Source organism: Lampetra fluviatilis, chromosome 42 (assembly GCF_964198595.1).
Source record: "Lampetra fluviatilis chromosome 42, kcLamFluv1.1, whole genome shotgun sequence".
Lineage (NCBI taxonomy): Eukaryota > Metazoa > Chordata > Hyperoartia > Petromyzontiformes > Petromyzontidae > Lampetra > Lampetra fluviatilis.
In genome coordinates, this window is record NC_136316.1 from 7579177 (window position 1) to 7603185 (window position 24009).

Genomic DNA, 24009 nt, shown 5'->3' on the forward strand with positions numbered 1-24009 from the left:
CCCCCAACCACGTGACCCCCTTTGGGGCCCTTGGCCCCCCTTTATCCGGTCACGTGTCCTGTTGGGTTCACGCAGTGTCACGGCCTTCGTGACACCCACCTACAGCTCCCATACCGAGCCAACACAGTGCAGTCTCAGTCGACTGCACGAGAAATGTAACAAGAATCCATTGTTGTGTGTGCGCCAGTGTTCTTCGTTGCAAGGCCCCGCGGGTCACTGGCTGGCCCTTAATGCGGACCCTGATAATACGCAAATGTGAAAACACCACCCCCATCATCCTCATCGTGCCATCAAACCCAGCAATGGTTTCAAATGTGTGGCGGCCCTCACACTTTTGTGAAAATGAGTGAAGAACACGTGTATATATATGCGGATGCTTCATGAAGCCAGCATTTACACAACTTTATTCGAAACGTGCATCATGATACAAGAGGTAAGAAGAGTCGTAACAATCAGTAAATTGTAAAGCTTACTAAAATGCTCATCGCGTTTTTGTTTTGCCGATAGGTCTTGACTGGCCACGGTGATGAGATGCGATCAGTGACATGTTATACTGCCCAGGAAATGTGCGTATGCTGAACAGGCAAGAATTTGTATACCACCCAGTGATAGTCCAAACCAATGTTAGTATCCCCAGTGATTTACACACAACTAAAAAGACGTACATCTTCCATAGCAGACAGAGAGGCAAGTAGGCCGCTGTTTAAGAACATTTACCGCGCACCTATTTTTCAAAGCGAAGCCACAGCGCTCATTTTACAATGTTTGAAAAGTTGAAAATAATTGACGCGATTTTTGCTTTGAAAAATCGGTATGTGGTCAAACGGTTAACATTGGCCGCTATGAGTCATAGTGGAATTTCGTTTTGCAAACTTAACGGATAACAATGACGAAACTGTGTGAAAAGTCATGTTACTTCACAGCTGTTTTATACAATGCAGAGAAAACGTTTGTGAATCCCCAAAGAGAATTATGTACATTCCATTGTATCACCATGAAAGCTTTCCTGAATCAAACACAGTATTTTCGTAAACGTTCAATAGGGTTTATATTAACCAATGCCATGTGTTTTTAAACAAAATTATATACAGTAAGTGGGAGGTTTATGGCGAGGTAAAGTGTGGGAACACCTCCATCCAGTCAGCGCGTTGATCGCAGCGTAGAGCTTGGAAGATTTTGATAATTGTCCCACAAAAGTTTCGTGACCAATCACTTGGGCCTGACGAAGGTCAGAAACCCCCACTCGACGATGACGTCACCAAGTCCAGAAAATCGTCTTCAATTGGTTGAGTAATCGAACCGATAATTATCAGTCGAGGAACACATTTTTCATATGATCGAATATCACAGCTCTCTCGTCCAGAATGTCTAGAAATGCCGGGCTAAGTCATGGATGGTTCGCACCCCGGCATATCGATCCTCTTAACAAACCCCGTTATTTAATGAAACGCCCAAATTATAATAGCGTTCATATCACGTTTATGTGATACAATTTTATATAAAAAGCAATACAACAGGTCAGATGAAAACACCGCTCAAAATCAAGAGCCAACTTTAGAATGCAGTGCTCTGCTGTAGCAGTAACGGTGCAGAATCTGGGACTCGGGTGCCACGTAATTTCTGCTCGGCGTGGTGAGAGCGATGTGAAAAAAATCTTAACCTTTCTCAATTATATTCTAAAATATTGTGAATGTCTCCGTTATAAGGCTGTACTATGCAAACAAAAATAATTGTTACGAGGCACATCGAACAACGTATAATATATATTCTTGGTTCTTTCTGTAAAGTCACGTAAAAGGGAAATAATATAATATTAAACATAAATATTTCCCTTCTACGTGACTTTACCGAAAGAACGAAGAATATGAATCCCTGCAGTCACGAAAGCTTTAAATAAAAATGTAACGTATAATATATTTACACCGAGGGGCAGACTGCAAACAGACCTGGGGGGGGGGGGGGTGAAATTTATTAACTAAATAGGTGAATGAAAGCCAACTAGTCAGTTTGGAATGTGAAAAGCAACATGGAAACGTGCCAGAAGCCTAATCGGTGCACTCCCCACGATGATGCATCGATCAGAAACATGGACATTGACAAAGGTGCTGAAACAATGATGGCAAGTGCAGACGAATAGACCGACAGGACAACACCAACGCACAAAAACAAAAGTAATCAATTTCATCGACGTCAGTCAAGTTGTCAGAAATACACGTCGATGGCAGGTGATAGTCAGTGACGGAATGGAAGCCAGAGACGACAGCTCAAGGGGACAACCACTGTGGACAAGGAACGATGAGGACAGCTCATGTGCGGCGACGAGGTGGGTGGTCGTGGCATCGTGCAACAGTTGAGGGCGACGATGGCCATGGGGAGGCCTTGGCCCAGCTGTGATGATCATGGCCGATGAAGATTTGGGCCGTGCTTATGGCGACGAACGTCAAAAGTTTTTGTAATTGCTAGCGGGCATCTCCGCACGAGGGCTGCGTGGTTTTGGTTGCATTGACAGCGAGTCCATGAAGTAACCGGGCGAGCTCAGGTGTGGGGTTCCTCACGATGTTTTATTCTTTTAATCACTTTCCCCCCACCCCCAATGTTATCCCGATTGCACAACCGGTGCCATCTCGGTATCCATCGGATCGCTCGCAGAGCAGTGCAACCCCCTTGTGCTGGGAGGATGGCCCGCTGAACCGGATAACACAGAGCTACCTCTGAGATCCATTCAAGTGAACTCTTGATCCACACTTTTAGGGGGAGGCAACGCTTTTCCAACTTGCTTTGCGTTAAGAGCGAGGCTTGTCACGTGACAGTTTAAGTAATGAGATGTGTAATTCCGCCGATTTAAACGCAAATGTAATGCGACAAAATCACAAGTCTCGCAAGAGCTACAATGTGCAATACAAATCGATGTGCAGACAATGCGACTGGTAATACATTACTTTTCACACTTCAGTATTTTATCTCCAGGAGGGCTTTTTCAACAAAATATCCCACAAAAAACTGTAATTTGTACCGGGCCTCCAACCAAACATTTCATGCTGTGCACAGTATACCCACCGCCCACATTATTTCAGACGCACTTCCACCTGTCACCCAGACACCTAACACTTCCCTTCACTTTTTGTCACCGTAAATTCACCGTCTCCATTCCTCTGGCCCAGGGTTTTTCATTGCAGGGCCCACGGGCCACAGACGGCCCCCTGGTGGCCTTGAGTGCGGCCGCCGACGTGCGGCCCCAGACAATACACAACATGTCAAAACACCTCCCATGATCGTCGTGCTGTCAAACCCAACAATGATGTCACATGTGTGGAGGGCCCTCACACCGAGGATGTCTTATGGGCGAAAGTGGGCCCCCCTCCACCACCACCACCTCTCTGAAAATTTTTGAAAAACGCCGCTGCGCCTTCGAGTCCCCTCACTTGCCCCGTCGCTGCGGCTTGAGGTATGGGTGCTGCAGGACCTCCACCGCAGTCACCCTCCGTTGTTTGTCCCTCTCGAGGCACCTCTTGAGAACGTCCACAAGCTCGTCGTCGTCGTCCACCTCGGGGAATGGGATGGCCCACGTGTGGTCGCAGATGAACTTCATCTTCTCCCAGTAGCTAAACTTGTGGAAGGGCAGGCTTCCGTAAGTCATGAGGTACAGGATGCAGCCGAGGGCCCACACGTCGCTCTTCGGCCCCACCTTGGCCGCCATCCCGAACATCTCGGGCGCCATGTAGTTGAGCGTGCCCGCGGCCACCTGCATCACGTTGCTCGTCACGTCGGCCCGCAACACCTTCGCGATGCCGAAGTCGATCAGCTTGATGTTGCCCTCCACGAACACGAAGTTGGCCGGCTTGAGGTCACCGTGGACGATGCCCTCCTTGTGGATGGCCGCCACGATCTGCACCATCTCGTGCCAGAAGAAGCACCGCTTGTGCGGCGCGGGCCGCCCCGTCTTACGGAGCCACGTGTGCAGGTCCACGCTGCCCAGCTCCATGACCATCAAGGTACACTGCTCCGTCACCTCGTGCTCCACCAGCTGGATGATCTTGTCGCTCAGGTGCTGCAACCGCTTCAGATGTTGGAGCTCCTCGTCGTAGGCGTCAGCCATCTCGGCCGTGCTCTCCGACATCGACACGTACTTGACGGCGCGGATGACGCGCCGCTGCATGTCGAGCGCAGAGAAGACCTTCCCGCCGCCGCCCTTGCCGATCAAGTTCAACAAGCAGTACGGCCTCCCCTTCACCGTCACGGTCCCTTTGCCGTCCCTCCACGCCATCTCCTCCTGGAGCCTCTGCTGCTGCTGCTGCTCCGTGAGAGGTCCTCCCGGAGGGTCCTGCAACTTCGCCTGGCCCGACTCCGGCCGGCGGGGCTGAGGATCAGCCGTCCACACGGGCTGCGGCACGTCGACACCTCGTGCGAGCTGCTGCTGTTGTTGTTGCTGTTGTTGTTGTTGCTGCTGTTGTTGTTGCTGCTGTTGTTGCTGTTGTTGTTGCTGCTGTTTCTGCTGTTGTTGTTGCTGCTGCTGTTGCTGCTGTTGTTGCTGCTGGTGCTGCTGTTGCAGCTGCTGTTGTTGCTTCTGCTGTTGTCGTTGCTGCTCGTGCTGCGGTGGTGGCTTGTGCGGAGGAGGAGGTTGCTGTATCCGCTTGGCCGACGGGTGTCCGTCCGAGTCCTGCTGCCCGCGTTTGAAATCGGACGTACAGAGGCGCTGATCCCCGCGGGCGTTTGCGCTGCCCGCTTCGGATTCCTGACCTCCTCCGCCTGGTATCGGAGTCGCCGCCGCCGCCTCTTGGCTGCGGCAGGAGCTTCGCTTCTCTCCGCGCACCGCAGGCAGGAGAGGCCGGGCACCGTCCTCGCAGCCACGGCCCTGGGTCGAGCCGTCGACGATCGCGGCGCTCCGAAGCGGCGTCTGACGGGCACCGTGGCCCACCGCAGCGGTGGCGCTGCTCGGGACGAAGCCACCAGGAGTAGCAGCAGCAGGAGCAGCAGCGGCGGCGGCGTTGTGACTGGCAGACGGAGTGGCGATCACCTGGAGGTTGCGGCTCACCGCTTTCGCCGCAAACAAGTTCTCTCTGGCTTGTAACACCGTCGGAGTGGCCACGTTACTTTTCAAGTCCGCGGCGTTACGCAGCAACGTACCGATTTGCAGCTGCTGCATCTTCATCTCGACAGGAGCATCACCGCCACCACCACCACCAATTCGCCTGGCCCACATCGCCGCTCTCCGACCATCGCTCTTCTCCTCGCCCTGCACCTGCGCAATATTCGTCGTCGGTGCCGCCATCTGCGGTACAAACCCAGCGGCGACGTTCTCCTTGTCGTGTACCGGCGAGACGAGCCGCTTGTTACCGGCGCGCAGCCTCCTGAACGCCTCGTCGAGGAGGGAACGCGGCTCGGCTCCAGCCTCCCTCGCCTTGCGCAGGATGGAGGCGCTCTTGTCGACCCCGGGCCCGTGGTCGAGGGCGAACTGCGCGGCCGCCACGTGGACGCGGGCCACGCGGCGGCAGGCGACCCGCGCGTGGTCGAACTGAACGCGGCCCTCACCGGGGTCGAGAGCCGCTCGCAGCTGCGCATACTGCACGTGAAGCTCCGCGTAGCTCCGGTTGCTCCCCGTGGTGCCCGCGTCCACGGTCTCCAGGCACTCGGCGTAGAGGAGGCAGAGACGGAAGAGGCCCTTGGAGCTGCGGTCGTTCGACTCCCAACGAAGCCGCTCGCGGTTCAGGAAGCGGAGCCATTCGTCGGGCCCCGCGGTCACGCCGCACGGAGTCGTCGCGCCGATGATGCTGATGCTGCACCCGTTGCTGGTGTCGCCCGAAACGTCGGCTCCAGGCGCTGGTGGAACTGCTCCGGGTTCTCGTGTTGATTGTTCGGATTCTGGTGTGGATTGATCAGATCCTGGGGCTCCTTCTCCTACTCCAGCGCCTGCGGATACGCCGGGTAGTTTCCACAGCATCGGTACCCCCATGATTTCAAAGAGTCCTCCACTCCGCGCCGGCTCATCCATCGCAGATCTCCCACTGCTTCCGAGGGCCGCACCTCTGCCACGACTCCCACCTCCTCCGCCATCACGCGGTGCCAGGCTAGGTTCCTGGTTCTCCGTGTTGGTCGCCGCCGCCGCCACGGCCACGCTGCCCCCGCGTCTGTTCTCGTGCATCTTCTGCAGGCGCGCAATCATCTGCGCGAACGCCTCCTCGTTCTCGCGTCGCTCCGCCTCGTCCATTGTCGTCCCGCAATGTAAATGTTGTTGTTGTTAATGTTGTTGTTTCGTGCGAGCTCCACCTTCACTCCAATGAGCGAGGCGGCGGCGGCGGCAGAGGCGACCGTTAAGATTTGAATGGAGGCGGAAGTGCGGGCGCGAGGCGATGACGACTTCCGTCGACGCTCGTCCCGCGGCGGTGACGTCATCGAAGCGGTTGAACGATAAAATGACGTCATCTTACACAGGGAGGGAGAGGGGGTGACGTCACTTTACTAGCGAGCGACCGAGCCCGTCTGACACCGGCCCTTGAAAGTAATTCCAGCGCGGTGAGGTCATGTATTTGACAGGCTGCGCGTGACGTCACCTCTACCCTTATAAAAGCGCACAATACTGTTATAACGACGCAGTCCCGCGGCGGTGACGTCTTCTAAGCGGTTGAACGATAAAATGACGTCATCTTACACAGGGAGGAAGTGGGGGTGACGTCACTTTACTAGCGAGCGACCGAGCCCGTCTGACACCGGCCCTTGAAAGTAATTACAGCGCGTTGACGTCATGTATTTGACAGGCTGCGGCGTGACGTCACCTCAATACCCTTATAAAAGCGCACAATACTGTTATAACGACGCAGTCCCGCGGCGGTGACGTCTTCTAAGCGGTTGAAAGATAAAATGACGTCATCTTACCCCGGGAGGGAGAGGGGGATGACGTCACTTTACTAGCGAGCGACCGAGCCCGTCTGACACCGCCCTTGAAAGTATTCTAGCGCGGTGACGTCATGTATTTGACAGGCTGCGGCATGACGTCACCTCAATACTGTTAAAACGACGCAGTCAGCGTACGTTAAGTTGAAGATTTAAACCAGTACAGACTACAGACTACTTGTGTTGAACCAATGCTGCTGATAGGATATGCAAACCCGCGGTGGATGTGTCATTTGTTATTGGGGCCGGCCGTAAATGACGTCACGAGATTTTGGACGATTTTTAACTCCCTCTCCTCGTCACGACGTCACAAAAAATCAGACCCCCCCCCCTCAAATATGACGTCACAAAGCTCTGCCCTCCCCCCAAAAAAAAAACATGCTTCAAATCGCATGTTTTTTTGCGGCGCTGCACTCTGATGTAGGAGAAAACATTTATTAAAGTCTATTTAATTAAGTGGTTGTTAATTTATTTAAAGTTGCGCATTTTGATGTGACGTCACATTTCTCAAGCCCCCCCCCTCGTCACAAATGTCTGACCCCCCCTTAGGTGCGTGACGTCATTTATGAACGGACCCATTGTTGTTACGTGCTTTGTTGTAAGGTTCTTTACCCGCCCCTACTGTGAAAAAGAGCTTCATAGCTCATCGGATTCCTCCAGCACAAACCCACATTCCGATTAACCTCGCTCACGATAATGACAATGACGTCGTGTTGCTGACAAGCAGCGATGTCTGACGTCACGGCAACGTGAACAATGACGTCAATTTCTCTTACTGAAGTCGTCGTCATGCCGCGTGATGACGTCACCGCGCGGCACCTGTCCCCTCCCCGCTAGCTGACAACCGCGCGTGTGGAGTCGTCGTGGGGGGGCCGCTCATCTTCCCTCCCTTCCTCCTCCTCCTCGCCATGGCGGTGGCTACGCTGTCCCTGCTCGCCGTGCTGGGCGTCACGCTGCGGGCCGCCCTCTTCCGCGCTCCGGCCTTCGTGGAGTTCGCGGCGGAGCGAGTCGAGGCCTCGACTCCCGTCACCGCCTGGAAGCGCGGTGAGTCTTGGGGCAGCACTCATCCAGCAGTGGAGCGGCGCGCGTGAGGCGGAGCTCACGGACACCGGTGACGATTATTCTGAACCCCCCCCTGGGCCTCATCTAGGTTCGACTCAATGAGTAGCTGGTGCGGTGTGTCAAACAATCGTCACTGGGGAGACAAAGGCGGCCGGGCGTGGTGCTGGGACACACACACCCCCCCTCGTGTGCCCGTGCCGGCCTTTATATCACTTGCCCCTACAGTCTGTTCGGGGGGGGATCTTTGTTTTTCTTTGGTGCGATGTGTAAACATCGCCACTAGGGAGACAAAGGCGGCCGGGTGTGGTGTTGGTCACACGGAGGGGGTCTTTGTGCAGTGCGTGGATGTGAGATGCATTAGGGGAGTGCTGAACGCGGTGTCTCTGACACAAAGGGTGGCACAGTCGGGTTTATTACAATCGGGTTTAATTGTCTTTTTATATTAAACCCGATCATCTGAGATTGGGAGAAATCCGGTTTAATTTGTTCTAATTGCAGAACCGCACTTCGCCAACTTCTCAACGATGGGCTTCATCCATTCCAAGCTAAGAACTCACTGGCGCCCACGATTGTGGAGAAGCTCGTGTTCATCAAGACCAACCTGCCCACCGCATTCTACAACTACCCCGTGCCCGACGGCCCCGAGTACAATAGCAGCACCGACGAGGAAGCAGCCTCAGCCTTGGATCAGAGTTTCGTATTCATTAAAGCAGGTTTTAATTCCCCGAAATCGGGTTTAATTGTATTAAAGAAAAAACCGGATGCCTGCTGCTGGAAAAATCGGATTTTTCCACCCATGCTCTGACATGGCCAATTGTGAACATTCTAAGAAGCAGGACTCTGAACTTGAACCCAGGCAGTCGGTTGTACTGATTCGTTATGAACCAATCTCGATTTGAAGTTTTCGAACGTTTGGCATTAATATTAGGAAGCCACTGGAGCTATGCACTTTTAAATAATCTAGATTGAGCATTCATGTATCTAGAACTGCTTGTTGTGTTTAGTTTGTTGTCCTTCCTCCACACCTCCTAAGAGCACGGTTGGCTACGTATGGTGCTAAAGAAGTTCAACATACATGAACAGAAAGAGTAGAATTACCATATGCTTTTTATAAGATGCATTCTGCTCTAGCCCCCCCCCCCCCCTCTAAGTAAATAGTAAACAACAATCTTGATTTGATTTGAAGCTTTCGTGACTGTAGGGATCCATACTCCTTGGTTCTTTCAGGTAAAGTCACGTAGGTATAAAATAAATCAAATCACGACGTTTCGGGCGCAACTCAGGTGGGACAACCACAGCAAAAAACAATTGCTGAAATGGGCAAAGGGGCTGCTGTGACAAGAGGCTATATAGGTAAGAGAGGGGGGAGGAGCAAGGGAGGAGAGATAGAGAGGGGGGTAGGGGGCTGCGAGATCGTTCTGAACCTCCTGAGCTTTTCTTACACCAGACTCAAATCCAGGTCATCGGTGCTCATGTTGTATGCCTTCAATGGCCGATTTCAACCTCCTAAGATGCAGCGAGACACACCAAGCAAGGACCCACTGCTCAAACCCAGGCCGGTCGGTCAGCAGTACTCGTTCAATCTCACATGGCCATCAGGAACCAACGGGGATATCCTTACCACAACTAGAGGCGAATTACAGAAGGCCAGAAATACAGTCTTTCAAAACATGTTTCAAAATAGCGAATACTCCGCTTATCCATACTGATGTTGGGAGTAATGTCACATTGATATTCTCATCTCATCTTATCAGTGGTTATCTGCCGATACATTTTAATAATCTGATGAATTAGCCGCACACATATCCTGTTATCGAAAGATATTTGTGAATCGACTAACCAGGTGCATACTTCCTGGTGTGCCTCTTTTATTTGAGGATCAACGGGCGTTCCTGTACCAAGACAAACATTCTGTGCAATTGTATCCACGCAAAAATGCACTTTGGAGGGACACGAGTAACCAGAGAAAACTCATTACGCATGTGAAGAGATACCGCTCCACCGCTCAGTCACAATGCGGATAATTGTATGAATTTGTCATTGATCCATTATGGGCCGCGGATAATCACTCGTGAACAAGAGTTGTCACACTGTGCATGAATTTTGTTGTTGTTTGAATCTCGCCGTGTGGCTTTGGTTTTTCCTTTGCGTGAACGATGCAGTTATCGAGGCCATGACAATGTTGGACCTGGGAATCTCGCCGTACTCTGGGGACATTTTCCACGAGGTGATGGAGCCCTCTCGTTGAAGAATGCGTCGTGAACTCGCTGTGTCTCAACTCGCTAGAGCGGTGTTCTTCACTAATTTTCACAGTAGGGGGGGCCACTTTCGCCTATAAGACAACGGTGCTGAGGGCCGCCACACATTTGAAACCATTGTGGTTTGGCAGCACAATGGGGTTGGTTTCACTGTTTGTGTGCTGTCGGGGGGCCGCACGTCAGCGACCGCCAGTGGCCCACGGGCCTTGCAATGAACACTGAGCTAAAGGAACACCCCCCCCCACCGAACACAAATACTGTGACTCTTAGATTATTCACCTCGGCTGTGTCCTGGTTTATCCAACCGACGCTCCTTCGGCCCAGTCTAACCAGCATGCATGACACAATGCATGTATCGTTTGTGTGACAATGTTAATTGACGAATCGATGTCTTGTCATCGCAAGATGATTATGCAGGACACAAAGCCTAGCTACGCGTGTGCAATTTGAGAGACATGTTGTGTTGCTTCTTTTACCGAGTTGTAACCGAGTGTTGCTCGTTTTTCAGACGCCCATGATAATCTACGTCTTCCACTTCTTGGTCGACTGCTCTGAGCTTGTCTTCATGGTGAGCCTGCTGCAGTCCCTTGCGTTGTTCTGTGCTGTACAGCAGCGGTGGTCAACTGGGTGGCCCGTATCATGCGTCCGATTTCCATGCGTTTCACATTAATACAGAACAATGGATTGCACGTATGATTCAACGTGTGTATCGTGAGCGTAAACTGCTATTTTAATTGAGGAGTTTGATTGTTTATAGCTTCTTAATGTTGCGTTATACGCTGATGCTCAGGATAAGTGTGCATTGCTTTGTGGTGTGCTTTTTAGTCTTGGTACGTGTAAGACGTCCCTTACAGCAGAGCATTTCTCTATTTACAAATGAAGTGTATTAAATGCCATATATGCGAATGAATGAAATCCTTTATATCACTATAACCATATAACAGACTGCTGAGAAGAGAGTGGCATGTATTAACCTTCCCGACTGTTTTGTTTTGTAGTTTGTGGATGTGTTGACAACTGTCATCCTCTACCTGGCTACTAAACAACTAATGAACTATTTGGTGAGTGTCTATTATAATTACAGCATTAGTACATGCTTCTATTTGTTGACCATACATTCGCATATGCACCGCAGTATGTACATATTCACATGCGTATCATATGTGCTTGGACTTTTAAGATGCCACCAGACTGAGCTGACTGCCCATGGTGTCCAAGAAGTTGCAAAACCAAGTTGTTAAACAAATTAAAATTGTTGTAAATATCTAAACGCCTGATTTTTTTCCCACTACTCACCGGTGGGACCGTGATTTCATGAAAAAAGATTTACACCTATTTTTTTTTCAATGCCATATCAGTAATTTGGGTCATTTGACCGGACTATTGAAGTCTGGTCAAACGACGCGCATGTCTTTGGTCCTCGTACAGCTGTGGCTTCACACAGAGGGCTGTTCGTGTAGATCACTGGTTTGAGCAGGAAGACTCGTTGCTCTTTGAGTTAACTATTTAACTATTTTACACGCTTTTATTTAACTCACTCTGTCTGTTGTCGTATCCTCAAATCTTGTAACTAAATTTTTACCTACTCTCAATGTGGTATCGACTGCAAACTTGGTATACTTATGTCATACTGATGACAATACTATATTCTATCGTTAAAAATAAAATATATATACTTTTAAACAATCTTTTTTACATGTTATGATTCGGCTTGGTTCTAATTGTCCACGCTCAACTGACGTTGGCTGTAAATCACCACGGTCCCTTACGTTATGGCAAGCTTTGGGGCCACTTCTTGGAGTCGTGGAGTTCTGCCATTACTTGTACGCTACATTTCATTAAAGCGTGTTTTTAAAAAAGCATTTTTAAATATTACTTATTTCTTTTACCAGGTAAGGCCCGCTGAGCAATGTAGCTCTTTTTCGGAAGCGATCTGGCCGCAAATGATAGCTCAACGAAGTGGCTTATCACATGGAAATTTCTAGCAGCAAAATGCTCTAAACGTACGTTCTAATTGTGGAGGGAAAAACCGGATGACCCGGAGAAAAATCCACGTGACAAGAGGGAGGACATGCAAAGTCCAAATATGCAATAGGCGGCAGGGTCGGGATCGACTCCACAGCCTCCTGCATACCAGGCGAGCAAGTTAACATGCCGCTGACGCTGTTGTGTGTCCTGCTCCCCCGACAACTTGCCGGTTCCCCATCCTCTGTCCCGCCAGCACGAGCGGCAGAAGCACGAGCATCGCCTCTACAAGGTGGACACGTCTCCTCTCCTGCTGGACCCACGAGACACCAGCTACCTCCCTCTGCGCGTCGCCATGGCGTAAGGACAACATACAAGCATTGCTGTTTTAGTGCTTTTCAACTAAAGTTGAAAATATTAATGCGTTAGTTGTGTCCGTTTGTCTAGCAGCAGGTCGCTAAAGCTCACGTTAAGGCGATCCGATATGAATCAGACTTGAGCAGATCATCAGAAGGTTGCCCAAAAATCTTGGGTTAAAAACAGCGATTAAAGGATTATCCTTGACGGCCAAGGCAATGCCATAATTATGTTTGAAGTCATCTTTGTCCATCACACGTCAAGTCCGTATCACCCCTCCTGGTGACGTCATTATATATGACTTAATCTTCTTACGTCATGTGGCGTGTGATGTCATCTCATGTGGTTTGGAACGGTATAATTATTACGTGTCCTTGTCTCCCTCCGTTTACAGGTACCTCCTGAACCCCTACACCATCCTAACATGCGTGGCTCGGAGCACCTGTGCCATAAACAACCTTTTCATCGCCCTCAGTCTCCTGGCCACACTGCATGGTGAGAGGGCATGTGACAATGCATTAATTCATCAATTTAAAGTTTACATTTTTTCCCCCCAAATTTTAATCCGATTCTGATATCGGTGTCGTGTCACGAAATAAAGTAAACATGAAGAATTTCGACAGACCAATGGAAGCCTTCATGGGAAGGGAACGACTCGCAGAAGCTGATATAACAGAGCTACCGCTGATATTTTAAAATCTGAACTCTGGTGCATACAGTGGCAGTCAGCACTTTCCCACTCAGCCCATTCACGAAAGCTTCAAATCAAGATTGATTATTTTTTATTTTCAGAGTTGGAATTTAACTGAATGAAGTGGAAATCCAAATTGAACGTCGTGTACTTTTTTTGGGCAGTCATTGGTGACCAGGCTGAAACCGTCAACTTATTGCACACGAGAAACCAGCTTTATCGCAGCCAGCTGCCTGCATTCAAACCCAGGATATCAGCAGTGCCATCTCAGCACTGGAACGTCTTCACGACCGAGCCACCGCGATTGTAGCCGATTCTTCATCTCACGGCACACGCATCGAATAGTGCATGTGAGGGTCAATGATCTGCAGTCCGACAATATATGTTGAAGTTAACGTTTAGGCTAACGTGGCAGATAACACCAAAAACTTGGACGTGAAAAATTTGAAGGAATGTAATTGAGACGTTATAATTACGACAACAACACGTGATTCTTGAACCTAATAGTGGTGTTGTATTGTAGAAATTCGTTAAATCTGGGGCGGTTAATTGTTACACAGATAATTGGTGAACATCACCACATGCTTCTCCAGGAAAATGTGTTTCCACTGCTGTAATCTTCTGCCACTTGAATTTTTTTTGGTTTGCCATCACGCACTTTCAGATGCCCTTCTCTCCGGCCATCTGGAAGCCTCTTTTTTCCGACATTAGGACTTTTAAATGTAGATTGGAAACTCATTTCTTGAGAACTTATTTTCGTGTTTAGTTTGTTGTCCTTCCCCCGCACCTCCGATAAGCACGGTTGGCTACGTACGGTGCGAAAGAAGTTCTACAACATACATCATGTTTTGGACTTGAGGCTTCTGCCCACGTTGGGAGCTCATGTGTTGTAATTGTGTGTGTGTGTGCTTGTAGGGAGCATTCTCATGATGGCAGTTTTCCTGGCACTGGCCACCTACCAGTCCCTCTACCCTGTGATGCTCATTATACCTGCAACCCTGCACATGGCCCAGGTAATGCATGCATTGCTAATGTGTCTACCTCTCTGTGTGTTTCTATGTATGTTTGTGAGGTGGTGTGTTTGTTACGGGGGTGCAGTGGTTAGCGAGCTGCACTACGAACCCGGCAACACGAGTTCAATTCCCGCTCACGGCCGACAACAGTGACGATTATTTGAATCAGTCCTGGGCTTCTCCTAGGTAGCCTCAAATGAGCACATGGTACGATGTGTAAACTTTGCCACAAGGGAGACAAAGGCGGCCGGGCGTGGTGCTGGCCACCCACCCCCTCGTGTGCCATGCCAGCCTTCATAAGTGCTCGTATACAGCACTTGCCCCAACAGTCTGTTAAAGGCTATATGGGGGATCTTTGTTTTTTGTGTGTTTCTGTGTGCCAAACGGTAGTGGGGACCGGTAGCGTAGTGATTAACGAAATGTGCGATGAACCTGGCAACTCAAGTTCCATAACAGTGGAGAATATTTGAGCTGGTCTTGGGCTTCCCCTAGCTTGATTCAGCCGTCAATGAGTTCCTGGTGTGGTGTGTAAACATTGCCACGAGGGAGACATCGGCAGTGGGGAGACAAAGGCAGCCAGGTGTGGATTTTGCCATACCACCCTCCTCGTGTTCCATGCCAGCCTTCATAGGTGCTCACGAACAGCACTTACTTCCTACAGTCTTAAAGGTCTCATTGGGGAATCTTTGTGTGTGTCTGTGAAGCTGTATGTGTTTATTTGTGTGACTGCTCATTTGTTTCCGCACCTCCGATTAGCACGGTTAACTACGTACGGTGCTGAAGAGCTTTGACCTACATACTAATAGAGGCAATTATGAGATTTACTCCATCTCATTCGGGTTTTCACTGCAATTACCTGGTTATGTAAAAATATTGTAATACCTAGGTACATTGTGTGAGTTGTTTACATATGGACCATATAAATGCCAAATGTTTAGGGTGCCATGGTGGCAAGATGTTAACTACCTCGCCTAGTATACATGAGGTCGTGGGTTCGATCCCAACCCTGACGCCTGTATATTTGGAGTTTCCATGTTCTTCTCGTGGTCGCGTGGATTTTTTTCCGGGTCCTCCGATTTTTCCCTCCACATTCAGAATAAACATGCGTTGAAGAGTATTTGGCTGATATAAATTTCCACATGATAAGCCACTTCACTGAGCTATCACTTGTGACCAGTTTACCTGGTAAAATAAAAATAATTTATCGTTAGTTTATAGTTATTAGTTTTGACGTGATAGTCTGTGCAGTCTGTCAAATCATGAATTGCCAATGCCTCGTTCTCATGCCCCAAAGACGCGTCCACTTTGAAATCATTCACAGAAAGCAGTGAGACTTCGCCCCGCTGCTGGGAGATAAAATCTCATTTACACTCGGCATTGGCAGCTTCTCACCTGTCGAAATGTTTGCCACGTACTAATCACACATTATTTATTGAACTCTCAGGGCTGACGTTTAGGCAAATTGAGCGAGAGCGCTAATTGAAACGCGAATATTTTTTCACGCCGCTTTTGGCGAACCGCCTCGAGACCCATCAAATCTCTCTTCGCTTGAGAACGGCGGTTTAATCATGGCACCTCCGCCGATGGCGATACGCCATCTCTGAACGCCATCTCTGAACGCCACCCCCGCCTCCCCCACCACCACCCCTTGCCGCGTGAGCACAGAAGCACGTGAAGGGCGAGGCGCGCTGGAGGAGCCCCGCGTTCTGGGCGTTTGCGACCGAGTGCGTCTTCGCGTTCCTCGGCTGCCTCGCCATCCTCCTGTGCCTCTCCTTCACGCTGCTCGAGTCCTGGGATTTCCTCGGCGCCACATACGGCTTCATGTGAGTGGCACGGCGGCGCTCCTTGCGGCTGTCGCCACCCCCGTCCCCCCTTTGGTTAGCACAGTTGGCTACGTATGGTGCAAAAGAAGTTCAACGTATGTACGTACACGCGTACAAACCACTTGGTGAAGTGTTTTGCTTCGGGCGCGCGCTGTTAGATTCAATAGTTGCGTCTTTTGTCTCGATTGGATTGTCGATTTTTTTTCTTTCTGCGCTGTTTATCTAAATGAAAACTCGGCATGTAATGTGCACATTCTGTGAAAGTCAAACATTGTACTTTATTTTATTGTGTATGGCAATATGTTCGGAGCCTGAAGGCCAACGTTGGGGTCTGATAGACACGGGAGGGCTTCAGGAGAGAGTTTGTGTCTTTTTGCTTTCTATCTCTGTGAAAGGGGCGCAGACTACAGTGGTTTACTTTGTGGTCTAAAAACCACAAAATTGTTGTCATTGCTCACACACGCAATTCGCCACATGCATGCTATGCTTGGGAATTAATATTATTTCATGATATGGTGCTCTGCACCTTTCTGAAACTAAATGTTTCACGACCCGTGAAACATTTAGTCCCTGGGTTACAGAAGGGTTAGGTTCCCAAGCACGATCTGTAACCCGAATTTTCCGTATGCCGGAAACTGAACAATTTCCCCCCGAAATCAACGATAAAATCCCATCGCTAGAAATAGTTGTCTCCCTCCCCTATGGGTTTTTTTCACTCCTGTATCGTGCTGTCGTCCCTACCTGCATCGTACCGCTGTACATGCGCTCTGCACTTCCTATGATTCTTTAATTTGATCGAATATCTACCCTAACACTACGTCCATTATTAAACTGATGGAACATATACCGTATCCAATTGTTTATGAATACGACGAAACATTTTGATTTAAAGCTTTCGTGACTGCAGGGATTCATATTCTTGGTTCTTTCAGTAAAGTCACGTAGAAGGGAAACAATAAAATTATAAAAATATAAAACAATAAAAAAAAATATATTGACTGCAACACAAGCAATGATGATGATTGCTTGTGTTGCATTCTAAACGTCGTGATAATTTAATTGTTTTATATTTTTATTATTTTATTGTTTCCCTTCTACGTGACTTTACCGAAAGAACCAAGAATATGAACCACGAAACATGTTAATATTAATTGTTAACAGAAAGTGGTCGCTTCAGAATTTTCGTTTACGGTGCGTTAGGACAGGCCGAGACTTCTCCGATTGCTGTTGGCTGAGACCATGAGCAGTCGAAGTGTAATTGTGTTAAATAAAGCACATACAGTAAATAACTCGTGACATAAACTTAAAAAGGAGAAAACTAGCAATAGAAACAATGAAAAAAAAGATAGTTCTAAGCATAGAAAACTAACTGTTACGTAATGCTACAAAAGAAAAATAATTACGTAACGCGACAAAAAATTACATTTACCGTAATCCTAGTGAATCTCGGACTCTGTAAAGGCGGCGTTTTGGTGGAGCACAGGCGTAAGGGGGGGGGCTCACATCTCGCTCCGCGGTATTCATCTGTCACCTCACCGCGATGCACGGTTTGCGTTTACATAACTAACACAAAAAAATCCGCATATTAACATATTCTTTACCTGATTTATGGGAGCATTTCCGTGAAGTCGGATTTCCCCAAGTCGGCTCTTCTTCAGCTCCGGGGACTTACAGTCTAGGGAATTCTTCATGGCATGTTGCTGACTTAATATATCACAACGAGACTTATTCTGAACCTAATTATACACCATGTAACACGATGTTTGTCCCTGGGTGTTATTTTTGTAATTGCTTTAGGTATATAAAATGGCTATTATTCTCCACAAACTTTGCTTTTGTGACCAGGACTTTATGTGAAGGAATGACACAAATGCACACCACGTTTTCTCATTGAAAATTGGATAATTTAAAAATATCACTGTCCTGGTCACAAAAGCAAAGTTTGTGGGGAATAACAGCCATTTCCTGTACTTTTGAGGCATAAGCAATTAGGAAATAACACTTACTACCCAGGGACATAAAAAAATATTTTTTCGTTACACAGTAATTACCATTGGCAAAGCAAATTCGAAAGTGGGCTGAGGTTCAGATTAAGCTAAAACAACCTTTTCAGCCAGTACATTAAGCGAGTCTCTGTTTTGTTGGGGGAGTCCATCGTGCAAAGTAATGTTATTGTAGTTTCATTATGGTGATGGTAATATTCATGATGATGACAAAGATGATGATGATGGTGGTGGCAATGATAGTGTTCATGTGGATCATGACATTAATCATGATGATGGCGATAGTGGTCATGGCGTTGATCATAATGATGACAATGATGGTGATGTTCTATTTAAAAAAAATTTGACCTATTTTTATTTTACAAGGTAAGGCCCACTGAGCTCTTTTTCAGAAGCTACCTGGTCACAAATGAGAGCTCAACGAAGTGGCTCATTGTGTGGAAATGTATATCAGCCAAACACCCTAAATGCGTGATGTTGATTCCAAATGTGGCGGGAAAAACCGGAGGACCCGGAGAAAAATCCACGCGACCACGGGGAGAGAGACACGCAAACCCCAGATATACAGCAGGCGTCGGGGTTGGGATCAAACCGACTACCTCCTGTATACCAGGCGAGGGAGTTAGTGCCTCGCCACTGCGGTGCCCTCGTGTTGATCATGATGACGATGATGATGCTGGTGATGCCGATTGTAGCGTTGATCACGACGATGATAACGATGTTGATGGCAATGATTGTGTGTGATGGTGTGAGCAGGCTGTCTGTGCCCGACCTGACTCCCAATGTGGGACTCTTCTGGTACTTCTTCACCGAGGTGTTTGAGCACTTCCGCCTCTTCTTCATCTGCATCTTCCAGATCAACGCCTTCATCTACACCGTGCCGCTTGCCGTTCTGCTCAGGTGTTTGTCACGTTCCCTTCCCGTTTCACGGTCGAGGCGACAACGCTTTTCCGTACATTGGTCGACTTTTCCATTGGTGATCGCTGGAATCCACCTCTCCACCAATTGTTGCATGAGATTTCGAGTGCAGTAAGTGGGGCATATGTACCTGTACGGTTGCGGCCCTTGTGTCAATCCACTGCTGGATGAGACCCCCCCCTCCCATTCCATTTGGGTCGTGGGGGTTACTTGATCGTTTGCCCTGCTTCTGTGTTTACTCTGGTTACCATGCACGGTGCATTGGGATCTATGGATGAAATGCGCCTGACAAATGTACGTTATTATGTGTATGAAACTTCACCATGCTGATGAATAGACGTTGGTAACGACTGGGATCATAGATCGATTTCGCCGGACTGCCATGTGTTGTGTTAGTGCGTCATCTGGATACAACTGCCACCCGATAAGCCAGTCAATTGGCTGTGCATTGGAGCTCCCGCCATACACAATTTGACTTAACTGGTCCCACGGCAACTTGTTTTGCTTGCCAATGTCATCATGATAAGTTTATGATAGTAGTAATAAGAAAAAATATGACATTGTTATTTAATGTTGCTCCTCAAGCGGTTCACTTGAGCTCTTCGATTTCAAACAAGTTGAAGTTATTGTCACCATATTCTGATTAAACTAGCGCAGTGGTTAGCGTACAATTTTACAACCAGTAAAGTTAATTATAATATAATTACAATGATCGATAAATTTACAGCGAAATGGGGTCTGGAATGTAATTTACCCAAAAATCATTGTATTAATACATATGCTTGTACGTCCACAACCACACACACGGACATGCACACACATACACGGACATGCACACACACACACGGACATGCACACACACACACGAACGGACATGCACACACATACACACACACACGGACATGCACACACACACGGACATGCACACACACACGGACATGCACACGTACATACACACACACACGGACATACACACACGGACACACACGGACATGCACACACACACGGACATGCACACGGACACGCACACACACGCGCACACACATGGACACGCACACACACACGGACATGCACACACACACACGGACATGCACACACACGGACATGCACACACACACGGACATGCACACACACACGCACATACACACATGGACATACACACGGACATGCACACACACACGGACATGCACACACATACACGGACATGCACACGCACACACGGACATGCACACACGAACATGCACACACACATGGACGGACATGCACACACATACACACACGGACGGACATGCACACACATACACACACACGGACATGCACACACACACGGACATGCACACGTACATACACACACACGGACATACACACACACACGGACATACACACACACACGGACACACACACGGACATGCACACACACACACACACGGACATGCACACACACACACACACACGTGCGCCCACAGCAAGCACCCCTTCTTCCACATGTGCCTGCAGGTGGGGCTCATCGCCGTGTTCAAGTCGTATCCCAGTGTGGGCGACCTCGCCCTCTTTCTGGCACTGCTGCCCATGTGGACTCACCTCAAGTGCTGTGAGACTCGATAGCCACCCACCCAACCACCTGCCCACATACCCACCCAACCACCTGCCCACATACCCACCCAACTACCAGCTCACCTACGCACCCAACTACCAGCTCACCTGCACAATAAATCACCTGCTCACCTAACCAGCTGCCTACCCACCCAGTTACCTGCTCATCCACCTGCCCACGTATTCACCCATCCAACAATCTGCTCACCTACCCACCCAACCACCTCACCTATGCAACCAATCACCTGCTCGCCTTCCCAGCTGCCCACCCACCCATCGAGTCATCCACCTGTCCACTCACTCACCCACCCATCTGCTGACCCAACTTAATTTTCAGTTAAGGTTAGGGCTAGAATTTTAGTTTTTGTCAGTGTTGATGTTAAAGTTAAGGTAAGGGTTAGAATTCAATTAAAGTGAGGCTTATAGACAGTGTTACGTGAGGTTAGGGTTGACATGAGTGTTGTGTTAACGATAATCTTAGCACTATGGTTGTAGAATTACCAATAATGCTGTCCAGGTACAGCCGGCGAAGCTCTTGAGAATACATATGTGGGCCTCCCCTAGGTCGACTTAGCCTCAAGTGAGTGCCTGGTGTGGTGTGTAAACATCGCCACTGGGGAGACAAAGTTGGGCCGGGCGTGGTGTATGCCACCCCCTCATGTGCTGTGCCGGCTTCATAGGTGTCGCATACAGTACTTGCCCCAGCGGTCTGTTATAGCTATACGAGGAATGTTTGCCTTTGTTCTCTGTGTGTGTGTGTACGTGTGTACGTATGTGCGCGCTCGCGTACCCTCACGTGGCAGACCTGAGGAACACGCTGCTCGTCACGTGCCTGCTGGTCGTGTGCTCCGTGCTCTTCCCCGTGCTCTGGCACCTGTGGATCTTCTCCGGCAGTGCCAATGCCAACTTCTACTACGCCACCACGCTGGCGTTCAACACGGGACAGGTGGGCACCACCTCCTCCCCTGCCGCCACCCTCCCGCACGGCCCACCCAGTGCCCGTCGCTCAGTGGCGTAGCTATCGAGTGTGAAGGCGGTGGAATGGCACAGGGGACACGCAAGCTGTGGTCTTCAAAATCTAGCCATGGCTAACATCAGTGAGGGCTCAGTTTCAGTTTCATTTATTTGGTATAGCCCCGTGAGCCATTCGGCTCTTGAATCGGGTGCAACCGCAACAAACAAAAAACAAAAACGTGAACAAGAAAACATCTTAAAGTGACTATGCGCAAACAGAAAAATCCAGGAAAAAACTGCAAAAGTCTTCCAGAAAAAAAGCACCGTACACCAACGCTGTATGCAAAAATCCCAGTGGGATGCAAGTCAAACAACAACAACCACAAGACAACTTAGATTAAAGCCATCATTCTTACTCCGTACTACAACAAACAAACATGGCCAAACCTTTGCCCGCCCACGGTGACCAGCGGGGCGAAGTATGGTCACACATCCCTCACGGCCGACATGCCTTAGGGAAGCCTTTATCTCTCGGTGGACTGCTAAAGGGTTGTACATTGCATTGATTTAAGTTAATAGAAATCATAAAAAACAAACCAAGAGCAGAATACAAAATAAAATTATGAAAATTATACCGAAGAAATATTGTTTCTCGAATCGAATAATGACCGCTGGTTTGTGACATCAAATTTCTGGGGAGATGTGTTGTGATCTGCCTAATGATGGAAGACGATGGTTGGACATGCTGTGTGTGTGTGCGCAGATCCTCCTCATATCCGACTACCTCTACGCCTTCCTACGACGAGAGTTCCACCTCTTTCACGGCCTACGCGTCAAGAGCGACGACGGCAAGGACTCGTACGTGCTGCTCAAATGAGATTCAGCAATCTCGACGACGACGAGAAATTCTTTCGACAACAACAAAACTATCGCCGAGGCCGGACTTGAGCGAGGCGGTGAGGCGCGCCGTGCAGATTGAACGCAACTCTCGCATCTTCGGTACTGAAGGCCCTCTCTCCCCCCCACCACCACCACATCCCAGCTCTCCCACCAATCCACCGTTTCGTGCGGTTACCACCTGGGGAATGGATCGCCACGTGAATTAAAGGGGACGGAATGTTCACCGGTGGTGATGTCGCACGAGGCGATGCTGTCCAAAACAAGCATTCGTGTATTTGTTTTCTGGCCTTCTGCTATCGCGACGTTGCGAGTAAGCGAGCACCGAATAACTGCTTCATGTTCGGCAGAAATAAAAGAGATTAATAAATACTAAAGACCTTCGACACTGGATAGTTTTAAACTGATTGCCATCAATGTATCATCTGTGCTGTGTTATCTGTCTGACATATCTTGGAGAACAATTTGGGAAAGATCAAGCATACATAGGCTTTCAGTAATGATGTTCAACATGCGTTTGTCTTAAAAAGCATTTATATTCATACGGAATCTGATGGGTAGTTATCAGGGGTAAAATACGTTTGCGTGTTTGCAAATGGTCCTCCTTTTACACTGGTTTGCAAATATCCCTTCGATCAATTTGGCTGTTTTTAAAAAGACAGCTTGGAACGTATTGTCATCTTTACGAGAGTAATCGTCACCCCGCCCACCCCACCTTGCCGACAGAGCTGATGCATCTCAACGCTCTCAACCTTCATTGGAAAGAGTTGGAAAACATACGGTGCAATTTGGCTTCAGCTTGGGGAGGTAATGTGAGTATTGCTGATTTGGCCCAATCGTGAATGCGGACGGTGTACAATCCTACTTGCAGGACCACGTGATGGTTTAATTTAAAACGAGTTACGTTTGTGTTTTTGCCGTTTTTTGTTTGTTTTGTTATACGTGTTTTGGATTTGTATGTTTGGAGACTGATCAGGGGCAGGGACTGTCTTTTACACAAGTAGAATGAGCAATTATCGGTATCGATGGTTGACTCCAAACCTCGTAATGCGGTGAATGCACTACGTGGTCTACTCTTGTCGGAATCGTTTTAATAAAACGCAAATGTGTTGCTCAGCCAATGCGTCTTCTTTCTTGGTTAGGTTTTGTTGATAATATGCACGAGTTTGAATTCCTTAAGGTTTTTTTTGGCTCGCCATCTAACAAAAACAGTCACCGGCATCGCGTGCTTTCAGATGTGCTTCTATGGCCGTCTGGAACGTTCTTCCTTTCGATATTAGGGAGTCACTAGCTATGCACTTGTAAGTATAGTTTGAAAACTATTTTTTTTAGAACTGCTTGTTTAGATTGTTGTCCTTTCCTGCACCTCCAATGAGCATGGTTGGCTACGTACGGTGTGAAAAAAGTTCATACAAAGAACCACAATTATAACAATTTCCTGTTTAGAATGAGCATGGTTGCAGGAACGTATCCTCTTATCGATGTATTGCCTGTGTAGTGATCATGTTACGTTGGTGGCCCCCACGTATCCATTTACAATCTGTTTTAGTGGTGTACTTAGTCTGCACGTGTAGAAATGTGTAACGT

General features: G+C 48.6%; 2 protein-coding genes across 2 annotated transcripts; one reads left to right on the forward strand and one right to left on the reverse strand.

The window, feature by feature from the left end:
- Nucleotides 1-404: 404 nt before the first annotated feature.
- Nucleotides 405-6292, reverse strand: TTK (TTK protein kinase). The gene has a single exon (XM_078875765.1). The coding sequence runs from the start codon at nucleotides 6203-6205 to the stop codon at nucleotides 3419-3421; it is 2787 nt and encodes a 928-aa protein (XP_078731891.1). The 5' UTR covers nucleotides 6206-6292; the 3' UTR covers nucleotides 405-3418.
- A 1372-nt stretch (nucleotides 6293-7664) lies between these two features.
- Nucleotides 7665-23538, forward strand: PIGU (phosphatidylinositol glycan anchor biosynthesis class U). The gene is made up of 12 exons (XM_078875767.1): nucleotides 7665-7932; nucleotides 10113-10177; nucleotides 10717-10776; nucleotides 11207-11269; nucleotides 12430-12533; nucleotides 12925-13025; nucleotides 14137-14234; nucleotides 15900-16057; nucleotides 18817-18960; nucleotides 20445-20569; nucleotides 21375-21517; nucleotides 22289-23538. Exons 1-12 carry the CDS (start codon nucleotides 7797-7799, stop codon nucleotides 22400-22402), a joined length of 1311 nt encoding a protein of 436 aa, XP_078731893.1. The 5' UTR covers nucleotides 7665-7796; the 3' UTR covers nucleotides 22403-23538.
- The last annotated feature ends 471 nt before the right edge of the window (nucleotides 23539-24009 follow it).